The sequence below is a fragment of the Carya illinoinensis genome, chromosome 9 (assembly GCF_018687715.1).
Source record: "Carya illinoinensis cultivar Pawnee chromosome 9, C.illinoinensisPawnee_v1, whole genome shotgun sequence".
NCBI lineage: Eukaryota > Viridiplantae > Streptophyta > Magnoliopsida > Fagales > Juglandaceae > Carya > Carya illinoinensis.
In genome coordinates this window covers 5,478,878-5,497,381 of record NC_056760.1, presented here as the reverse complement: position 1 = coordinate 5,497,381, position 18,504 = coordinate 5,478,878, and the positions used below count along the sequence as shown (strand labels likewise).

Below are 18,504 nucleotides of genomic sequence, written 5' to 3'. Positions count from 1 at the left end.
AAAATTAATAATATATGTATGTGTGTGAAAGTAAAAGGAATATACTCTGGAGCCAATCAATAGATGAGAAAGGGCAAAAGGAAAGCCATTACCCTGCACCAATCAATAGATAAGACACTTTTACCACGGTACTATAATTTGTAAATGAACATACAAAAGCGTCGAGTATTGGTCATTACAATCAATTTCATAACTACTCGAGAGGCCCTGGAAGGTCCAAAATGGGTCCCAACTTCTACCAACTGGACATCCGACGCTAGTTGGAAAGGAGAGACCTGGAAAAGGGGATGGGGATATCCTAAAGCTTACGTGGCTTCACCAGCCACCACCACCACCACCACTTCCAGACCATCCATTCCCCCCAGGCTGCGACTGTGAAGAACTTCTCTTTGGAGTAGTTCCCCATCCTGAACTCCTGTTATCAGGAGCGGCATCATTTGCACCAGCACCACTCCAATTTCCTCCGGCACTACCACTTCCATTCCCCCACCCACCATTGTCACTGCCACTAGCCCCATCCCCACCCCAACTACTACTACCACCTCTGTCGCTTCCACCATTACCCCAACCACCTGGGAAGGCCTCCCTGCCAGGTGAGTTTTGAATCTTGGCACCTGGAAAATTTCCCCATCCATCTTCCCCATCCTTGGTAGCCGAATCCCATTTAGGACCATCATAACCAGAATCCTGCCTCTCATTGCTGGAATTATTTCCTCTAGTGCTGTTGAATGAGCCACGACCACGTCCACGCCCACCATATGGCCTTGGCACCCCACTCGGATGTCCATCTCGGCCACTGCCATTTCTGTGATCATTACGTCCTGTCAAACCAAACAGAGAAGTCAAGTTCTGGATAAAACAACAAAGCAAATAAGCAATAAACGAAATCGATGCCAAATCAGCAGCAAAAACATATATAGAACAGAAGTAATAGCCGAAGAGGTATTTATCAAAAGAACATCTGCATGAGAAAAAAGAGGGAATCTGAAGCAATCAACCAAAGAAAGAAGGCAAAAGGAACACTCAGCTAGAAGGCAACATATAAATCGTATATTTACATTACAAAATGACCAAAACAGAGAACAGCACTGTAACACAAAACAGACCTGATGTATTCATGTTTCTGCAGAGTTTACCTGTTCTTGAACCAGGAGTAGAAGAACGATCCCTGTCGTAAGACTGGCCTCTCCAATTATCCTCATTGGTTGAACCACCCCATCCACTACCCATGGATGCCCCCGAAGAGCCCCCAGTTGCAGGGCTTCGCATTGGCACCCTAGCAGCGACAGATCTGAGAGATTGCGCTGACTGAGGATCATCAACATGTCTCTGAAAGTATGCCACAAGCCGATCAATGTCCTCAAACATCCTTTTCCTAAACTTGAATCCCTTCGGATATAAACCAATATACTCATGGTGCGGATTTGTACTTCTTATATAAGTCAGAATGAATGTGCCTGGATGCTCATGAGAGATGCCAAAACAATAAACTATTCTCATAGGATACTCCAATTTCTCAATTCTGAGGAGTTCATCAACTTCCGCTTTTGTTCCCTTTCTGAACTTGCGGTAACTTAGCATTCCCTTCAAGTGAGACACTAAAGGATCAACATATCGATCCATTACCTGGGGTTTTGGTCAGTAAAAACAGAAAAAAGATTCAGTTTATTTGTCACAAATACAACGGGAAGAATATAATATTTTTCTACATCAAGATAATCTTTTTATTTAAATGCCTATTTGTAGATGTACTAGTATGCTGAAATAGTTTGAGCCACTGTGACGTGAAATTAAGAAACACTCGACATGGGGGACGCATTTCTTACAGGAATAAATATAACATCCACACAGTTGGAGTACATAACATCTACTCATTTAGAAGTGAAACTTATAGCCTGTAGACACTTGAGCATGCATTCAGTCTTTCCCTCCATGAGAAGATACTCTGATTTCATTCTCTCACCAGATCTACTCACTAGACAGAAGGCATTCCAAAACAATACATAAGCTCATTTGCTAGGTTAATGCCAAGCAAATTCAGCTTGCTTTGGGTGTGAAAGCTCTTAAGCGATCCAGAACTTATTAAAAATGCACTCCTGTCATTATTCTTTTAATTAAACACAACCAATCAGAGAACAAACCTCAAAAAACAGTACTGACCTCATCCAAATCCTCAAAAGTGTCCTCCCCAATTTTCAATGTCTTCCCAATACGAAGTAAGCTCGTGATGTCCTTGTGCTCCTTTCCACCTTCGACTATGTCCTTGTGAGCATAAACTCCATCATAAACTTTGAGAGTTAGAGTCAGATGTGAAGGCCCATGGCGACTGGGACTGATAATACTTTCGCCAGGATCCTTGTCAGACAAGAACTGCAGATATAACAGATGAGAGCTTTAACTTTAGATTTAGTTTAAAAGAATACTTATAAAGAAGATAATTGGAACTTAGCGCAGCAGCAACAATCAACATAATACCAAAAAAAATAAGAAAGACTTTGCAAGAGTTAACAAATTCCACTGTCCTTTCCAGACATGGTAATTCAAGTAAAACCCAAGCAGAAAATATCATTAGCAAACAAAACTGAAACAATTTAAGTCTGAAAGGTAGAATGAAATTTCATAATCTTCCAATAAGTAAAAGAAAATAAGATCTCAACTTAAAAAAGTGAATTATATAAATGCTCTTTTATCCTTACAATGGCATGCAGAAAGAGCAACTACACCAAGAACCACAAAATCCCTCTGGAGCCAAAATATAAGGTTGTTTTACACAAAATCTATGCCCTAGGGATTTAAATTTTTTCAAGTACATCCTGAAAACAAAAATTATATGGGCATCATTTCTTTGTATAAATGATGTTTTATAGTCTTTGAAGAGATACAGGTCAAACCACTTTTTTCAAGTAATCACATATGTTAATACATAAAGGGACACCATTTTCCTCACAAAATCAAGATTATTTCAGAGTGCAAGAAAGTCCAACCAAACCTCCTATAGGGTCCAAGAGAATACATAAAGTGGGATACAGTCCCATGCCATTGGATATTAACAATGTTATTTTTCTTATTAGAACTTAAACACTGTTGACAACTTACCTCCTTGGCTTCATCCAAGGTTATATTCTGGAAACGAGGATGAACAATCATCCTTGGCTTAAATAGCTTCTTCGCTAGCTCCTTTTCTTTGCGAGCTTTTTCTTGTTCACTTTGTAGCTGGCTCCGGTCTTCATGGTAATAGGGATCAAGGTTCCTATCATACTGATGTCGATTATTTTGCATCTCACTCTCTCTAGAAACTAGGAAGACCTGATACCTGTTCTTCTGAATCGACTTAATCTTGCAAGTGAGAATGTCACCTTCATGTAGCCTGTCTGACAAATCAGGACTGTCCCTCCAATCATCTGTATAGTCTTCCTTCATGAGCATCCCAGTCAATCCAGATTCCAGCACACAAATTGCTTTCTGAGCTTGCACCCTGCGGACTGTAGCTTGCACAATTCTTCCCTCAGCAAGGGTCTCCTCGGTTTCACCTGAAATCATATAAAACTCCTCATCTTGACTTGGCTCTTCGTATTGCTTACGCCAATCTTGAAAACCCTGCATTAGTTCCCTTTTAATATCATAGAATGTTTCCTTTTTATTTTCACGGTTCTTGCTCTTAGCATAGGCATCAACATCAAGGACTCTCAAAATACTAGGCCTTTCTCTAACATGCTCTATCGCCATCTCCAAGGCATCATCGTCATCATTTGCTTCACCTCTTATGTCCTCATCATAAACATCTTTGGCCAACTCTTGTGCGAGCCCATAAGATTCTGGATGTATTCTTGTATCATCCAACAAATCAATGAATTGGGAGCTAGCAGCAGCCAATCCACTCCGCCGGACACGCAGAAAACCAACCGCATTGACAAACACCTTTTTACCAAGTCCATGCACAGTGACAAAGTCCTTTCGGGTAAAAGTTGCCCCAGCTCTTACCATGGACCTCTGCATAGATGCAGCCTTTCTGGGCCCAATTCCAGAAATGAACTGTAAAGGACCAAATAACCATTCATGGCCAATGGCTAAATTAACATCAAGGCCCACCTGGTTTGTTAAGTCAACCATAACCTGTTCAATAATTCCATACTTCTCATCTGGGGCAAGAAAGTTCTCTAGGGAACTGAGTTTCCATGATAAAATCTCCCTTCCAGGTCCACACAGTGTAGCAACCATTGCCAAAGGATTTTGCAAATATCGCCCGAGGGCAGCAGCTCGCTTAACAATGCCTGAAAAAATAAACCAACAATTAGAGAAATCCACCAGAACGAATTTAAAAAAAATAAATAAAAAAACAGAAGAGAACCATGTACCTGGTTGCCCAGGTAGCTGATCAGAAGAAATCCGAGAGTTTTCATATAGACGAGGTAGAGATTCATCACCATAAACAATGCTTAACCCATCCATCTCACGGCCAAGATCTCTGGGATTTTCCTCCACCATCTTGAAAATAATCTGATAGATGCAAAGTACGCTAAATAAAACCACATGCATCAAATGAGAAATTAAAAATGTGAACTGATTTAGTCATTCCACAGAACGAGATTTATAAAACATCATATATTCATGGAACTCAAGTCTACAGAAAGCTAAACCAGATTTATGTGATAACCCAACGGGACAAGGAATAAAAAGGGGAAAAAACTGAAAGGCTGATGCTCACATCACCAACTTAAAATATATCAAAGGCAAATGCATTACAACAATATTCGCATGATATTAACATTACAGCGAGTCAAGTTTAATCTTTTATTTGCCATTGAGAGTCTGAGACATTGTAAGAGCAAACGAACTATTGTGATACTAGCCTATTGATATGCCAGACTTTTAAAACAAAAGCATGACATGTGCGATCTCACTTCTCTCCCCCAGTGCCTAATAATCAATGTAACACAATCTATTCACATCTGAAGATCTTGGAACCATTAGAGAATCAAGAATACATCCAAACAAGGAAATGCAACAGACACCAGAGTAGAACACTTTTTGTTGTTCTCTCAAGTAATAAATTCATAAAAAAAAAAAAAAAAGTAGACATAGGGTACAATAGAATTTCCAAAATTTGGAGCGCTGCCATAGACTGCCTAAGTAAATCATCTGAGGGCACTACTACATACTGCCTAAATAAACCACCTATGGGCACTACTCCATCCTGCCCAAATATCTCTAATCTAGATCTTAACAACATAGACTTCAGTACATTTAGCAGAATCTCTACACCATTGAAGGCATCCGTATGATTGTTCCATTCTAAATCTTTCGTCAAAGCATGATGAAACTGAAAGCTTATTTGCCTAGAAAGGTTTGACAACCAATTCACAGCACTACTCACTGCTATTGAGATGGGTCACTCGCTTGAAACAAAATTAAGATTTAAGAAGAGCAGGGAGTTAAAGGGCCTTACTTGGGCAATCAACTACAATGCAAAGGGAGGTAGTACAAGTCGAGAGAGGACTAGAGGAAGGGCATGAGCATGAAGCCTTCCTCCATCCTCGTAGGATCATTCAGGTGGAGTATTAGTCTTGTGGGAAACAAGGGGATGGGGTAGTTACAGTGATTTGCTTTGCTTTGCTTTGGGGAGGCGTGTTGTGTCCCAATCTGGCTTGGTGTATATTGGATAGGTTTCTAATTTCTTCATCTTGGCGATGTTCATTAGGGGCTCTCTCTATTATGGGCTAGTTGTTTTCTCTTGTATACACCCGGTGTACTTGGTTACGCCTATTGATATTAATACATTTTTACTTATAAAAAAATTGCCTAGAAAGGACTCCAAAGTTTCCAATCCAGAAGGCAAGTAATTCAATAACCATGGTGGGGATCACACAATCCCCAAAAAAAAAAATAATAATAATACCAAAGCAAATAACTCCCAAGTGGTTCCACTGCAAATTAAAAGAAGGTCCACTGAGTTTCCAATAGATTTACACAAACAAAACCAACCAACAATCTTCCCCACTAGTTCCCTGATGTCCCTTGTCCAAATCTTCCCTAAAGCAAAACAAAAACAAAATACATCTTTCATATGCTCTTTAACACCCATTAACATTTTTAAGGAAACATAACAATCAACAACAGGATGAAATATTTTTTGATAGGCAGGAATGAAACATCAGTGAAGCATTATGTGTATAAAATCATAAGCTCCAAAACAGATTAGGTTCTTTTAAAATGATATTTAATAGAAAAATGGCCATCATAAATAAGAGTATTTCAGTTATGTTGTTGTAAACTCTAGTTAGGTATTTTTCATGTATACTTCCTCTGTTCTTGGGCTTTGCCTACTTTTATGAATAAAATACTTTGATTACCAATCAAAAAAGATTTTCGGTCATGTTTGGTTTCCAGAAATTTTCAGAATTTTTTAGAATTTTTTTTAATTCAATTCAAACATCTTTTGAATACCAATTTTTTCATTAAAAAAAAAAGAAAAAGAAAAAGAAAAAGGCATTTAATCCTTTGCCTAAGTTTCCGTGTATAAAAGCCCACAAAAACTAAAACTTTTACAAAAAACCAAAAACGCCACTCACAAAACTTGTCCAAACAAAATTTCCATTCTACCTATTCACTTTCACAAACCCCAATACAAAATACACCTCAGAAAATTTTAAAAAAACTTCTCATTCTACCATAGTGGAATGATTCGGGCCATGTAAAAAAAAAATACTAACTCATTCTACCTACGCACTTTCACAAAATGCAGTATTGATTACCGATCAAAAAAGATTTTTGGTCATGATTGGTTTCCAGAAATTCACCAATTTTTTTCATTAAAAAAAGAAAAAAGAAAAAAGAAAAAAGCATTTGATCCTTTGCCTAAGTTTCCGTGTATAAAAGCCCACAAAAACCCAAAACTTTTACAAAAAACCAAAAACGCCACTCACAAAACTTGTCCAAACAAAATTTCCATTCTACCTATTCACTTTCACAAACCCCAAAACAAAATACACCTCAAAAAATTTTTAAAAAACTTCTCATTCTAACATAGTGGAATGGTTCAAGCTAGGGGTGTCAAATCATGTTAACAGGTCGTATTCGTGTCGTGTCAAAACATGTATATTATACTCTATAGCTCAACCTAACCCGACCCGTTGAGCTTATCGTGTCAAAATCTCAAACCCTAACACGACCCGTTAACATAACGGGTCGTGTCGTGTCAACCCGTTTTGACCCATTAGTGAATATTATAAAATAGGTTAATACGACACAATACGACCCGTTTCAAACAGTTTATTTAAATAGGTTAAAAAGATCTGAAATTAATCAATTTGACCTAATTAAATTTAGCATAATTTTATATAAATTTAAAAATCACAATATTTATAAAAATTATAAAGCTAATACAAATCCAAAATTACAATTCAAACAATAAAAATATCGATATTGAAATTCTAACAATTTTACTTTTAGGTAAAAGGGTATAATTGTAACTTTAACTTTCTTAACATGTCATAACAGATTGACCCGTTAAGCAATCGTGTCTTAATGGGTCAACTCGTTTTGACCCGAACCCATTAAGATTAAACCCTAACCCGCTATTATCGTGTCGTGTTCGTGTTGGGTTAACAGGTCGTGTAGCATATTGCCACCCCTAGTTCAGGCTATGTAAAAAAAAAAACTTCTCATTCTACCTACACACTTTCACAAAATGCAGTAGAAAACACATCTTAATTCTCTTTTCAAGAATTCTCCAAAAGATTACAGAATTTTTCACTTACCAAACATGTCTTTAGGTATTAACTCTTGGAAAAAAAGCAAATTCACAATCAATATTGCAAGGACCCATCATAACCTAGCTTCAAAAAGCATATAAATTAAACCCTAAAACTCAAATTACTTGTATTCCTTAAACAGAAGTTTTCATTAAGTAGATGTGCAATTGTGAAAACAGTGCTACAGTTATCTTATAAAGAGAGAGGGTATGAAAATCCCAGCCGAAAAAGAAAAAAAGAGAAAAGGAAAAGTGCACATTGCATCGCACTCCCTCGTGCAGCATAAATGATAAGACAACACAAGAAAGAGTAACAAAAACTATAAGATCCATGAATCGTTGGAGCTTTGCATGGTGCCATAATTCCAACAATTTGATCAATGATTAGAATATTAGGAAGACCAAATGGAAAGATATAGTAGTGCTAACCTCATATATATCGTCCTTCAGACGAGTACATGACAAATTCACAGCTCCTAAAACAACAACATGGGGTTGATGATCCATCATGAACTTTAATACACGTTCCTGGTCGTTTTTCTTCCGTTGCTGGTCATTAACATTTTGAGACCGCAAAGTAAGGGATCCAGTATAAAGCACATCAAGCACCTCCCCTGATGAATCTAACATCACAAAAGTGGTTGCCGGCTTTCCAGGACCCCAACAACAAGCCATGACTCTTGGGGAAGCTTCGTCATAAGAACTGCTATCAGTTTCCTTCCTTTGATATGGCCCCACTGAGACTTTATTCCACAAAACCTTACCATACTCCACAAGTAACCAATTTTTTGCTCTATTGGTCAACAAAGATCTTGCTTCTTTCTCCATCGAAGGTAGAAGAAACCCAAAAAGTGCATCCTGCAATATCAACTTTCTCTGCTCATTCCACAGTTGAGCAGATTTACTAACACCATCGCTAAGATAGTACTCATTAAAGTCACTTGTCAACTTATTCAAGTCTTCTTCTGACATCTTAATAGTAACTTGAAGAAGCTTTTCCTCTTCAGCCTTCTGGATAAGGAGCCATTGTGCATCGTCAAATGCACTCAAGGGCTTCTCGCGCAACCACTTTACCCCAGCAAACTGATGAAAAGGATCTATTGCTGCAAGGCCATCATGTGTTGGACATGTTGATACCAGAGCATGATCCATAAAATTGCTACGCACATGTTTCCTAACGCATGGCTCACAACTGATTTCCACAGCTGCCTGGACCAGTAAAAGAAATTTGGCAGTCAAAATATTTTGCCTATGATCAAGTATCATAAAGGGAAATTGCTACATTGATGACAAGAAACTAACATACCATGTGCCTAGCCCCTTTAAGCACAGCCTGAGGTGTCTCAAACATGGCACATGTAAAGTTTGATGCCATCTCCTCTGGTGTTTCCTTAGGATCCTCCAACTCGTCATTTCTCTACAATCCAGTGAAACAGGAACCCTGAGTTTCATTCAACAGAATAACAATTTCAGGTCAAGAGTGACTCACCATCTTTTCTAAAGATAGCTGCAATCCAAATTGCTCAGAACTGTAGCCAAACTTGCTCGCAACCTCCCATAGGCCAGCTTTCCCACAAATGCTATACAGGGATTTCCTCTTAGGCCTCTTGTATTGTCCTTCATCAACACCAACTTCACCGGACGGGAAATGCAAGTTAAACTTGGAATCAACATCATCAACCTCCCTTTCTGACTCTGCCGCCTTGAGTGACTTCATGATTGATTCAAAAAGTTGCTGATTTAAATTGAGTCTTGTTTCATCATAAACACGCCGAGATTCTTCCTCAAACCGCTTATTATAGTATGACTGAAGGGCACTCTTTCGCTTCTGAAGTAGGAGCCACTTTCTGTCCAAGTCTTGAATTGCCCAAAGTACCTTTTATATATACAAATGTTAGTCACTTATTAGTCTCACCATTAACAACAAATAAATATCATCTCTGCAAGTTTAATACACTTTCAACAGCATGCCATGACTAGTACATTTACCTTGTGCCACTTAAGCGTGGGTGTCCTATCACTCCTATCCTGATTATCATCATCATCAGCTTCAGGTTGCTCAGGATCTTTCAATAGGCTTAGGCACTCTTCCTTCCGATACATTGCAATAAAGGGGATCTGAAGGCATGAAAGAAATTGGATCATATTCAACAAAGAGCAACCACAAGTGCAAATAAGGGACGACAAGTGCAAAATGCAAACAAGGGAATACTGACATCTAATTTCTGCACATGCAGCAGGTCCAAAAATCTCATGATATCATCCTTGTTGATAGAAAGATCCCACCCATCCTTAGGCGTCCCCCTGCCTCTCTTGCCATATAAAGGTACCGTACCACTTGCGAGTTGACTATATATCCAGGTGCTCTCTTCATCTATGCTAACTTCATCTAACGGAGGTGAACCCGTACTTTCCTCAGATATCTGCCAAAAATACAAGAGCAAATAAATATATACAGTTTATTCAACACGTCACATGTAAAACATGAAAACTCCGACTTTGAAAGTGGGAGAGAACATTGCCAAAATTTCAAACTTCTTTGCTGAAAATTTTGTACGGGTGGACTATGGTCCCTCACAATACCCACTTTGCATCTAATGTAAGTTTTATCAATCATTGCTCCCTCCCCTTAAATTAGGCATTCCCCAATGTATACCCCTAGTACATTTGGGTTGCGCCCAAGCACTTTTTAATAAAATGTGGTATTTGTACTTGCAAAAAAGATTTTTTCATGTGAAATAAAAGAAAATCATCCCAGGGTTTAACTGGGTAAAAGATATGTTGCGTTTGCACAATCTCAAGGATTCCTCATAAAAAATAAAGGTCTATCCCCTTAGGCCTGTCAAACCTGCATTCTCTCTGGGGCATCACGCTCTCGTATCTGGTCATCCCTCTCTGTCATATACTTCTCAGAAAGAACAATTGGTTCAAATTCATCTTCAAGTCTCCTTTCCCTCCATTCGCTAGAATCTAAGCCTTGCTTACGGAGCTGCAGGAGTTCATCAACATCACCAAATATTTCATGAGCTTCCTGCAAAGCAGATGAGGAAATTCCCGGTGCCCTCCTATTCGCTCCTTTCTTTAGCCGCCTCCCTCCTCTACAAAAGTCAATTAGTTTATAGTTAATTAAGTTGCTTGGTTAAAAAAGGATATGTCAGTATAAATTAAAGCACACAGACACAACAATATGTACTTGGGAGGAGCTCTATGTTCATCTTCTTCATCCACAATAAAGTCTGCCATCTCATCCTCTTCACCAATGTCCCCATCCTCTTCTTCTGCTTGTTCCTCCTCTTCAGCGACATCCTCAAGTGGAGCTGCTATAACCACCGAAATAGTCAATCAACAGCCAACAGGTACATAAACCAATTATTTTTAGAAAAAAAATACCTTCATCGTCGCCAAATAAACTGCGCTTGAGCTTCTCCTCAGCAGTCCGCCCACTTTTACCACTTCCAAAAATTTCCTCCTCATCAGAGAACCCAGAGGGCTCTTCCTCGGTAACCCCCTGAGCTTTTTTCAGCCTCTTAAACTTTTTGCTCTGCTGAAAAAGTTTCCAGAAAAAACCTTGAGACACAAACTATCATACTTTACATATACGCAGACCTACAGAGTGGAAAACAATATTAGAGGATGAAATAAAAAGATATCAGCAAAATTTCACAACCTTCCAACGGGGAATGGTAATATTATTGTCCTCAAGGAGTTCATAATCATCTTCATCGAGTGTATAATTCTCTCTAAAAAACAGAAACCAAGGTAGTTAGAAACAAGAACTTAGCCTGGATAATGTCAGAAAATAAAATAAAAAATAAAGACAAGTAAAAGATTAGTAATTTAGCACATTTTCGAATTAATGAGAGGAGAGGGTAAAAGGAATCACATATAAACTAGCAACGAATTTAAAAGGTTTGGTCAAAAAACTGACTTCATTTTTTTTTTATAGATGATAGGTAACAAAACACTCATTAAAAAGGGTGAAAGGAACACCCAGGTACACAGGATTCAAACACGATGATGGGTTAAAAGCGCACTAGATAAAATAAAATCATGAAAAACTATAGCCTGTTAAACACAGTAATTGATCTCTGTTCTTACAATCTCCTAAACATAAAACAAGTCCATTTAAAAAAAAAAAAAACATTTTTAAATATTATTAAATACATCTCAAGGAAAAAAAAAATCACTTTTTCTTCCTTTTCTTCTTCCTCTGCCTCTCCTCGTCACTGTCTTCCTTCTCTTCTTCATCTTGTTCCTCTTCTTCATCAACGTCATCCACTATAAATCCATCCTTCTCATATTCATCTTGCCCTTCTTCTGCAGGAATAATTAAGAACAAACAAAAACAAAAATGAATTAGTCTCGCCTACCAGAGCAGTCACACAGATAATGTCCAAGGGTGGATAACTCCCAAAACGTCCCCCCGCCCCCAAAAGAGAACACAAGGGATACTTTTTTTTATTTTTTATTATGTGAACATACAGGAAACTCCAGAAAGTTCTCATCGAGTTATCAACCCTCCTCAGAGCTCAGTGTTTACTTGGGAGAAAACACATTTCAGAATATCAATTCTTATAAATTCATGTTGAGGAGGAAACATATTCTTTTGATCAATAAAATCTTATTTACCGATCAAAAAAAAAAATCATGTTGCTTGCGTTCCCAAAATTATGAAAACGTCACTCTTAACTGAACCCAAAGAAAATCAAAGCTTTCTCAAAATTACAAAATGGAGAGAGCAAACATTGTCATATTGTTGAGATGGGCCTGTCTTTCTTAGATCAAGCTCGGCTTCCCGAGCTCTCCTGTCCAAACTAACGAAAACCTTAAAGCCTCTCCCGCAGTTTGTCGCCAAAGAAACGCAATTAATGTTTTCACGTGGCTTTTGCATCTGAAATATATTGGGGAAAAAAATGCAAACCCGGAACGAGTTCCCTTTCCCGCATTTTCTCATCAACCAAACATCTCTATCAAGGAAGAAAAAAAAACCTTCGCCCCAAAATCGCCCCCAGAAACCGTTCTTACTCTCCATGCATATACGGACCCTAATTTGAGCCCTTGAACAACTCACATACTAATAAATCCACTAAACCCCAAAGAATTCAACCAAACAAAAAAACGCAACAAAACCCAGTAACCTCAGATTCCAAAAAATGTAATCCCTGAAACCGAACCCTAAAGCCTTACCGTCTTCTTCATCCTCTTCGTCTTCGTCGACATCGCGGGCTGCGTCTCTATGTACGGGATTCCTCTCGTCCTCCTCTTCGACCTCGACCTCATCTGCATTCAAATCCAACAACGACGACGACCAATGTGAGAATAAGTCCTAGCGCTTTTCGTTTGTCGAATAAACGAAAGTAAATTTAGGGTTTTGTAAAGGCTCACCTTCTTCGTCGGAAACTACGGCTTTTCCCATTCTCGAATAAGGAAATTAGGGCAACGAACAGAAGAGCAGACCCAGAAAGATTAAGAGAGAGAGAGAGAGAGAGAGAGAGAGAGAGCAGGGAGTGTTTGCGAACGTGTGAGAGAAACCGAGCTGAGCCCGAGAAAGAAAAAAATGCCATGGGCACTAGCATTTCAACAACCTTACGTGGACAGCGTTATTAATTTTATTTTATTTTTTAAATTGTTTCGGAATAAAATTCTTTAACTTTTTTACTCAGTATTTCTCCACATTATATATCATATTTTTTTAATTTATTTTAATTTTATTCTTAACTAATTAAATTCTTTTACTCATCATTCATATATCACATGTTTGATAAGATAAAAAATTTAAAAATATATATAATATATAATATATAAAAATAATAAATATAAATTTTTAAAATTCTTAATATAATAAATTTTTTCCTAAAAATAAATAAACAAAATTAAAATAGATATTAATTTTTTTATTTTCTTAAAAGATTGTTAATTGATAATCTAAATACATTTTACAAACATGGTCATCCGCGGCTAAAATGCTAAGCAACATTATGTGTAAAAAAATGTAGTAAATATCAATATAAAATTGTATCAATAGATATAGAGAGAGCTTGATTTGCATGAAATGAAAGAGTAGCTAGAGATAAATCAATTTCAATTTTTGCATGATAATTCATTTATTTGGATCGATTAAACCTTATTATTTGCTATGAAAATGCATTATTTTTAGATAAGAATAGTGCTACATACACTTATAATCTTACTTTTATATATATATATATATATATATATATAAATTTACAATTTTACTTACACTTTTATTTATAAAATTTATTTTATCAAAAAAAAATTTAAATTCAAATTCATAATTTTTATTATATGAATAATTGACATATAGATAGTTAATATTTTTATAAGTTTTTATCGAGTGCATTTAGCGTTTCTCTCAGACAAATGCATAGCATCTATTTTATTAATAAATGATTTTTTCAAATTTTTTTTTAAACTCATGACCGCATATACCATTACCTTTTCACGCATAATTATGGTCGGTCCTCCTAGCGTTGGGAATAAAGGCTGATTTTTTTGTTTTTTTGTTTTTTTTTAATTTTTGGGATCAATAATATCAATAATGAACAATGCGATTTATTTATTTATTAGGTGAACGAACATGATATCATTGATACGTGAGATGTTTTTGTCTCTGTGCCAGAAACAAATCCAATAGCTTTTAATTGGTCTTCCCCACGGCTTGAACAGTAACGAGATGCCTCTATTTTTATCATATTATGTTATCGAATAATAATTTTTATCATATTTAGATTATTCTCAAGTATTTCCATAGATTTTATTTTTAAACATCACTTAAATATAAAATATTTTTTTATTTCAAATCTTCAATTTTGTATCTAATAATTATTCAAACATAAAACCCAATACAATTTTTTAAAATTTTAAAATAAAAATTATATTCAAACAATTTTTAACTTCATGATATCTTTATTCAATTTTTTTATAAGACCCAATAAAACATTTTAACACAAATTATTTCACTATTTTACTACTATTTACTGATATAATTAAATATTCATATCCAAACGAGCCCTTAAAAAATTCTCATTGACCTAGCTAAACATAAATGCAAATAAGAATTTATCTAACAATTCCTTAAAATGGTTTACAAGGCAAAAGGCAAATATTTTACTTGCTAGCTTCAAGTTTTTATGTTTGTATAGTTACTATTTACTCTCCATTAAATAATTTATATTAATTTCTTTATTGTTATATCGATTCACAATAGCTATACCACTTATTATTTATATATATATAGATAGATATTTGAGTTCATACAAATGAAAATAAATTTGAATTGGAAAGTATAAAAAATAAATAAATTAGATACAAATTTATAACACAATATTAAATTAATAATATTATATTATTATTTTGATTAATAGATAACTATTTTAATATAAAATTTTATCTTAAATAAAATTGACAAAAGATAAAACAAATAATCTTAAATCAAATTTTAACGCAGGGCGTACGTGAGCATTAAGGGTAGGTTTGAGAAGTGATATGAGATAAAGATTTTATAACTAGTAATAAGATAATTTATAAATAATAGTGAAATAGTTTAAATTATAAATTTTTTAAGTTTTAAGAAATAAAAAAGAAAATTTTGAATAAAATATATTATAAAATTAAATATTATAAGAATATAGTTTTATAATATTATTTTTATTTAAAAAATTTAGAATTTTTTTTAATTTTTTATATGAAATTTTAAAAAAATATAATAATTAATTTAAAATTTTAAAATTTAAATTATATATAAGAATAAGATATATGAAATTAGATCAAGTAGAAATTTTATATCTCATTTGATAAAACAGGCCCCACGCGCAATGTAGGGGCCCTGCTCTACCCGAGTCTGATGGGCCTACCTCCATGGCCTTATGCACGCAATGGCGACAACATACATACCTACACGTGCCATGCACGTTACTTTACAGATAGACCCCTCGAGTTGGTAAAAAGGAGGAAAATCGACCTTTGATGTCAATACATCGCAGCCAAATAGTAAACAAAGTTTTAGAAAATTCAACGCAACTCACTAATTTTATATGGTAGTAAGCTTCTGTTTGGTTATAGATGAGATGTGATAACATATTTTGAATAATAATAAATAAAATATTATTATAATATAATTTTTTAATATTAATTTTATATTAAATTTTTAAAAAAATTAAATTATTTATTATATTTTATATAAAAATTTAAAAAATTATAATGATTATATAAAATGAGATGAAATTGTTTAGTTTTTTAGCAACCAATCCAAGCGGTTCTTCAAGAAATTATTAGTTGTGATCATAATGAATATAAAATTACGATCTCATTTAAATTAAAAATATTTCATCTCAATTTATTATTATAATTTTTCTAAATATTCATATAAAATATAATAAAAAATTTAATTATTCAACTTTTCAAATTTTAAAATAGTAATAATATTAAAAAAAAATATTATAATAATATTTTATTTTTATTTAAAATTATCTCATTTTATTTAACTATCAAAACTACCCCTAATATTCTTTTCCAATTTGTTCTCTTTGTAACAGCCTCAAACGCTGCGTATTATTTGGAATAATTCCAAAAAAAAAAAAGTTGAGCTAATAGTAGCACATGTGAAAATGGACAATTTTTTTCATCGTTGGATATTTTCTTAAAGAAAAAAATAAAAAGTTACTAGAAAATATTACAATGAAGATATAATAAAATTGTAATATGTAAATTTTGACAGCTATATTATTAGAGAAATTATTTAATTACAAAGATATATTATAAAAGTAAACTTTAAAATTAATATGACTTGATATGTTACGTTATATTTAAAAATTAATTTTATTATAAAATAGATTTAAAATATTATATAAAATTATATTAATTTATAAATTTATTTTTATAAAATTTCTTTACGTGCGCAACAACACCTCACCGTTATTTATAAAATGGGGTATGGCTGCTTAATAAAAACTAAAAAGTCAGCACATTCATTGTATAATATATCACTCCGAGAGTGTCGGCACAGAGTTGAATTGTGATGGAATATGGTGTGCTTAAATTGGGGTCACGGGGTAGGCCTTCCCGATCCACATTCAACGGCACTACTGCTTTGATTTGATCCCCGTGACCGGCGCGTAGGGCTCTTTACTCCACCGGACGTCCTCTCGCTTTCCAACGACAGGCAAAAGTTGTAGCCCCAAGTCCAATGCCAATGGCTCACTCACGTCACGCGCACCCACCCCTTTAAGATCTCGCAACGGCTGATATTAGCCAAACACTCTTAAAAAGTGATTCCCTGGCTTTAAAATCGACTCGTGGGGGCTGCTAAAATCTGCACTGTCCGATCTCAGTGCTCATATTTTCTGGAACAAAAAAGTACTCAACGGATAAAATATGATTTCCCTGAAAGAAAAAGCTAAAGAAATGGAATTCATTAAAAACAAAAAAGGAAACTGTTCAGATTAAAGATAAAAGAGATATATATATATATAAACTTTAAATGTATAAATATTGTATTATTAATTATTTTTATAAAAAATAGATTTACTACGGAAAAATATGAAAAATTCACTTTTTCTCCATAAGATCCATATTTTGTATAAAAAAACTCTACAAAATTTATACATTTACGACTTGCATTGAATGGAGGATATGGTGGCACAAAGATGGCCGACTAGTTAGACTGCTGACCATACGAATATTACACATTGGGATGGATAAACATTACCTTCATTGCGCGAGACACGTGTGTTTTCTTAGTAGGAAGAATGACATCAATTTCATCATTTAAATTATCTATCTTCAATAATTTTCAAAAGATTATAGCACAAAACGCAAGTCGGTCAAGGAGTTTTGGCCAGGAAGATAAGTGGCTCCAAGGAGAGGGGGGAAGGGAAGAAAATTATAGAGGAGGGCCAGACATCCTTGTCTTCGGCAAGAAAAAGGGTACCTAAAAGGTGATAGATTGGGTAAATAGCAGTCGTGCTATATTGTTCCACTCTTGTTAACAGTCTATTATTCCTATTTCAAATAACAAAAAATTCATTCATTACCAATTTTTTTATTATCTTCTTATCATTTTATAATATGGTATTAGAATAAAATAATAGATTTATAAGTAAAATATATTAAATATTTTCTAATTATTTAATACGATATTATAAATTAATGATAAGATAATAATAATTAAGACGATGAATAATATTATTATTTAAATAATATTCCATAGATACGCAAAATAACTTAAATGAGAAAGAAAAATGAAAAGAGGGAACTTTGTGTTGGAGGTGGTAAAACTGTTTGGAAAAATGCCACCAACTATAGGAATATTAAAAAATACATAGTTTCAAAAGGTATCAAAATTCAAAAGGTTAAGGCAATAAAGTTAGCTTGGTTCGGAAGAAGCAGAGATGCCATTTGTCTTCCTCCTGACCAAATCGTGAGAACAAGAACTTATCACAAAAAATCACTGTCAATCTTCAGAATTCTGCATCGGATTAAACTGAAGAAGTCAAAACCAATCTAACCCCTTTTTCCAGTGTTTCCCACTTCGCCATAAATAAAACTATCACGGTGACTTGCATTTTCTCCCCCACCTGTTGGTGGGCTACGACCACGAGTGCGCTTCCTTTCTTCTTTTAAAATTCAAACAAATAAATAAATAAAAAAGACAAAACAAAACAGATACAGAAACTTGAACTAAAGGAAGAAAAAGAAAAAAAAAAAAAGAAAAGAAAAGAAAAAGAAAAAGAAAG

At 34.8% G+C, this 18,504-nt stretch overlaps 1 protein-coding gene across 3 annotated transcripts; it reads right to left on the bottom strand.

Annotated features, from left to right (window-relative positions):
- Nucleotides 1-60: 60 nt before the first annotated feature.
- Nucleotides 61-13,303, bottom strand: LOC122275482 (transcription elongation factor SPT6 homolog). Of its 3 annotated transcripts, none has more exons than XM_043084566.1 (17): nt 13,136-13,303; nt 12,938-13,030; nt 11,938-12,067; nt 11,418-11,490; nt 11,141-11,294; nt 10,944-11,070; nt 10,599-10,848; nt 9,967-10,173; nt 9,740-9,868; nt 9,240-9,626; nt 9,057-9,167; nt 8,180-8,959; nt 4,356-4,497; nt 3,097-4,271; nt 2,161-2,370; nt 1,137-1,626; nt 61-821 (listed from the first exon to the last, which is right to left on the bottom strand). In XM_043084566.1, the coding sequence occupies exons 1-17, from the start codon at nt 13,164-13,166 to the stop codon at nt 316-318; spliced, it is 4,995 nt and encodes a 1,664-aa protein (XP_042940500.1). In that variant the 5' UTR covers nt 13,167-13,303; the 3' UTR covers nt 61-315. The 3 variants fall into 3 exon arrangements, with proteins under 3 accessions (XP_042940500.1, XP_042940501.1, XP_042940502.1); XM_043084567.1 differs by having other exon boundaries at nt 10,944-11,067; XM_043084568.1 differs by having other exon boundaries at nt 11,141-11,291.
- Between the last annotated feature and the right edge of the window lie 5,201 nt (nt 13,304-18,504).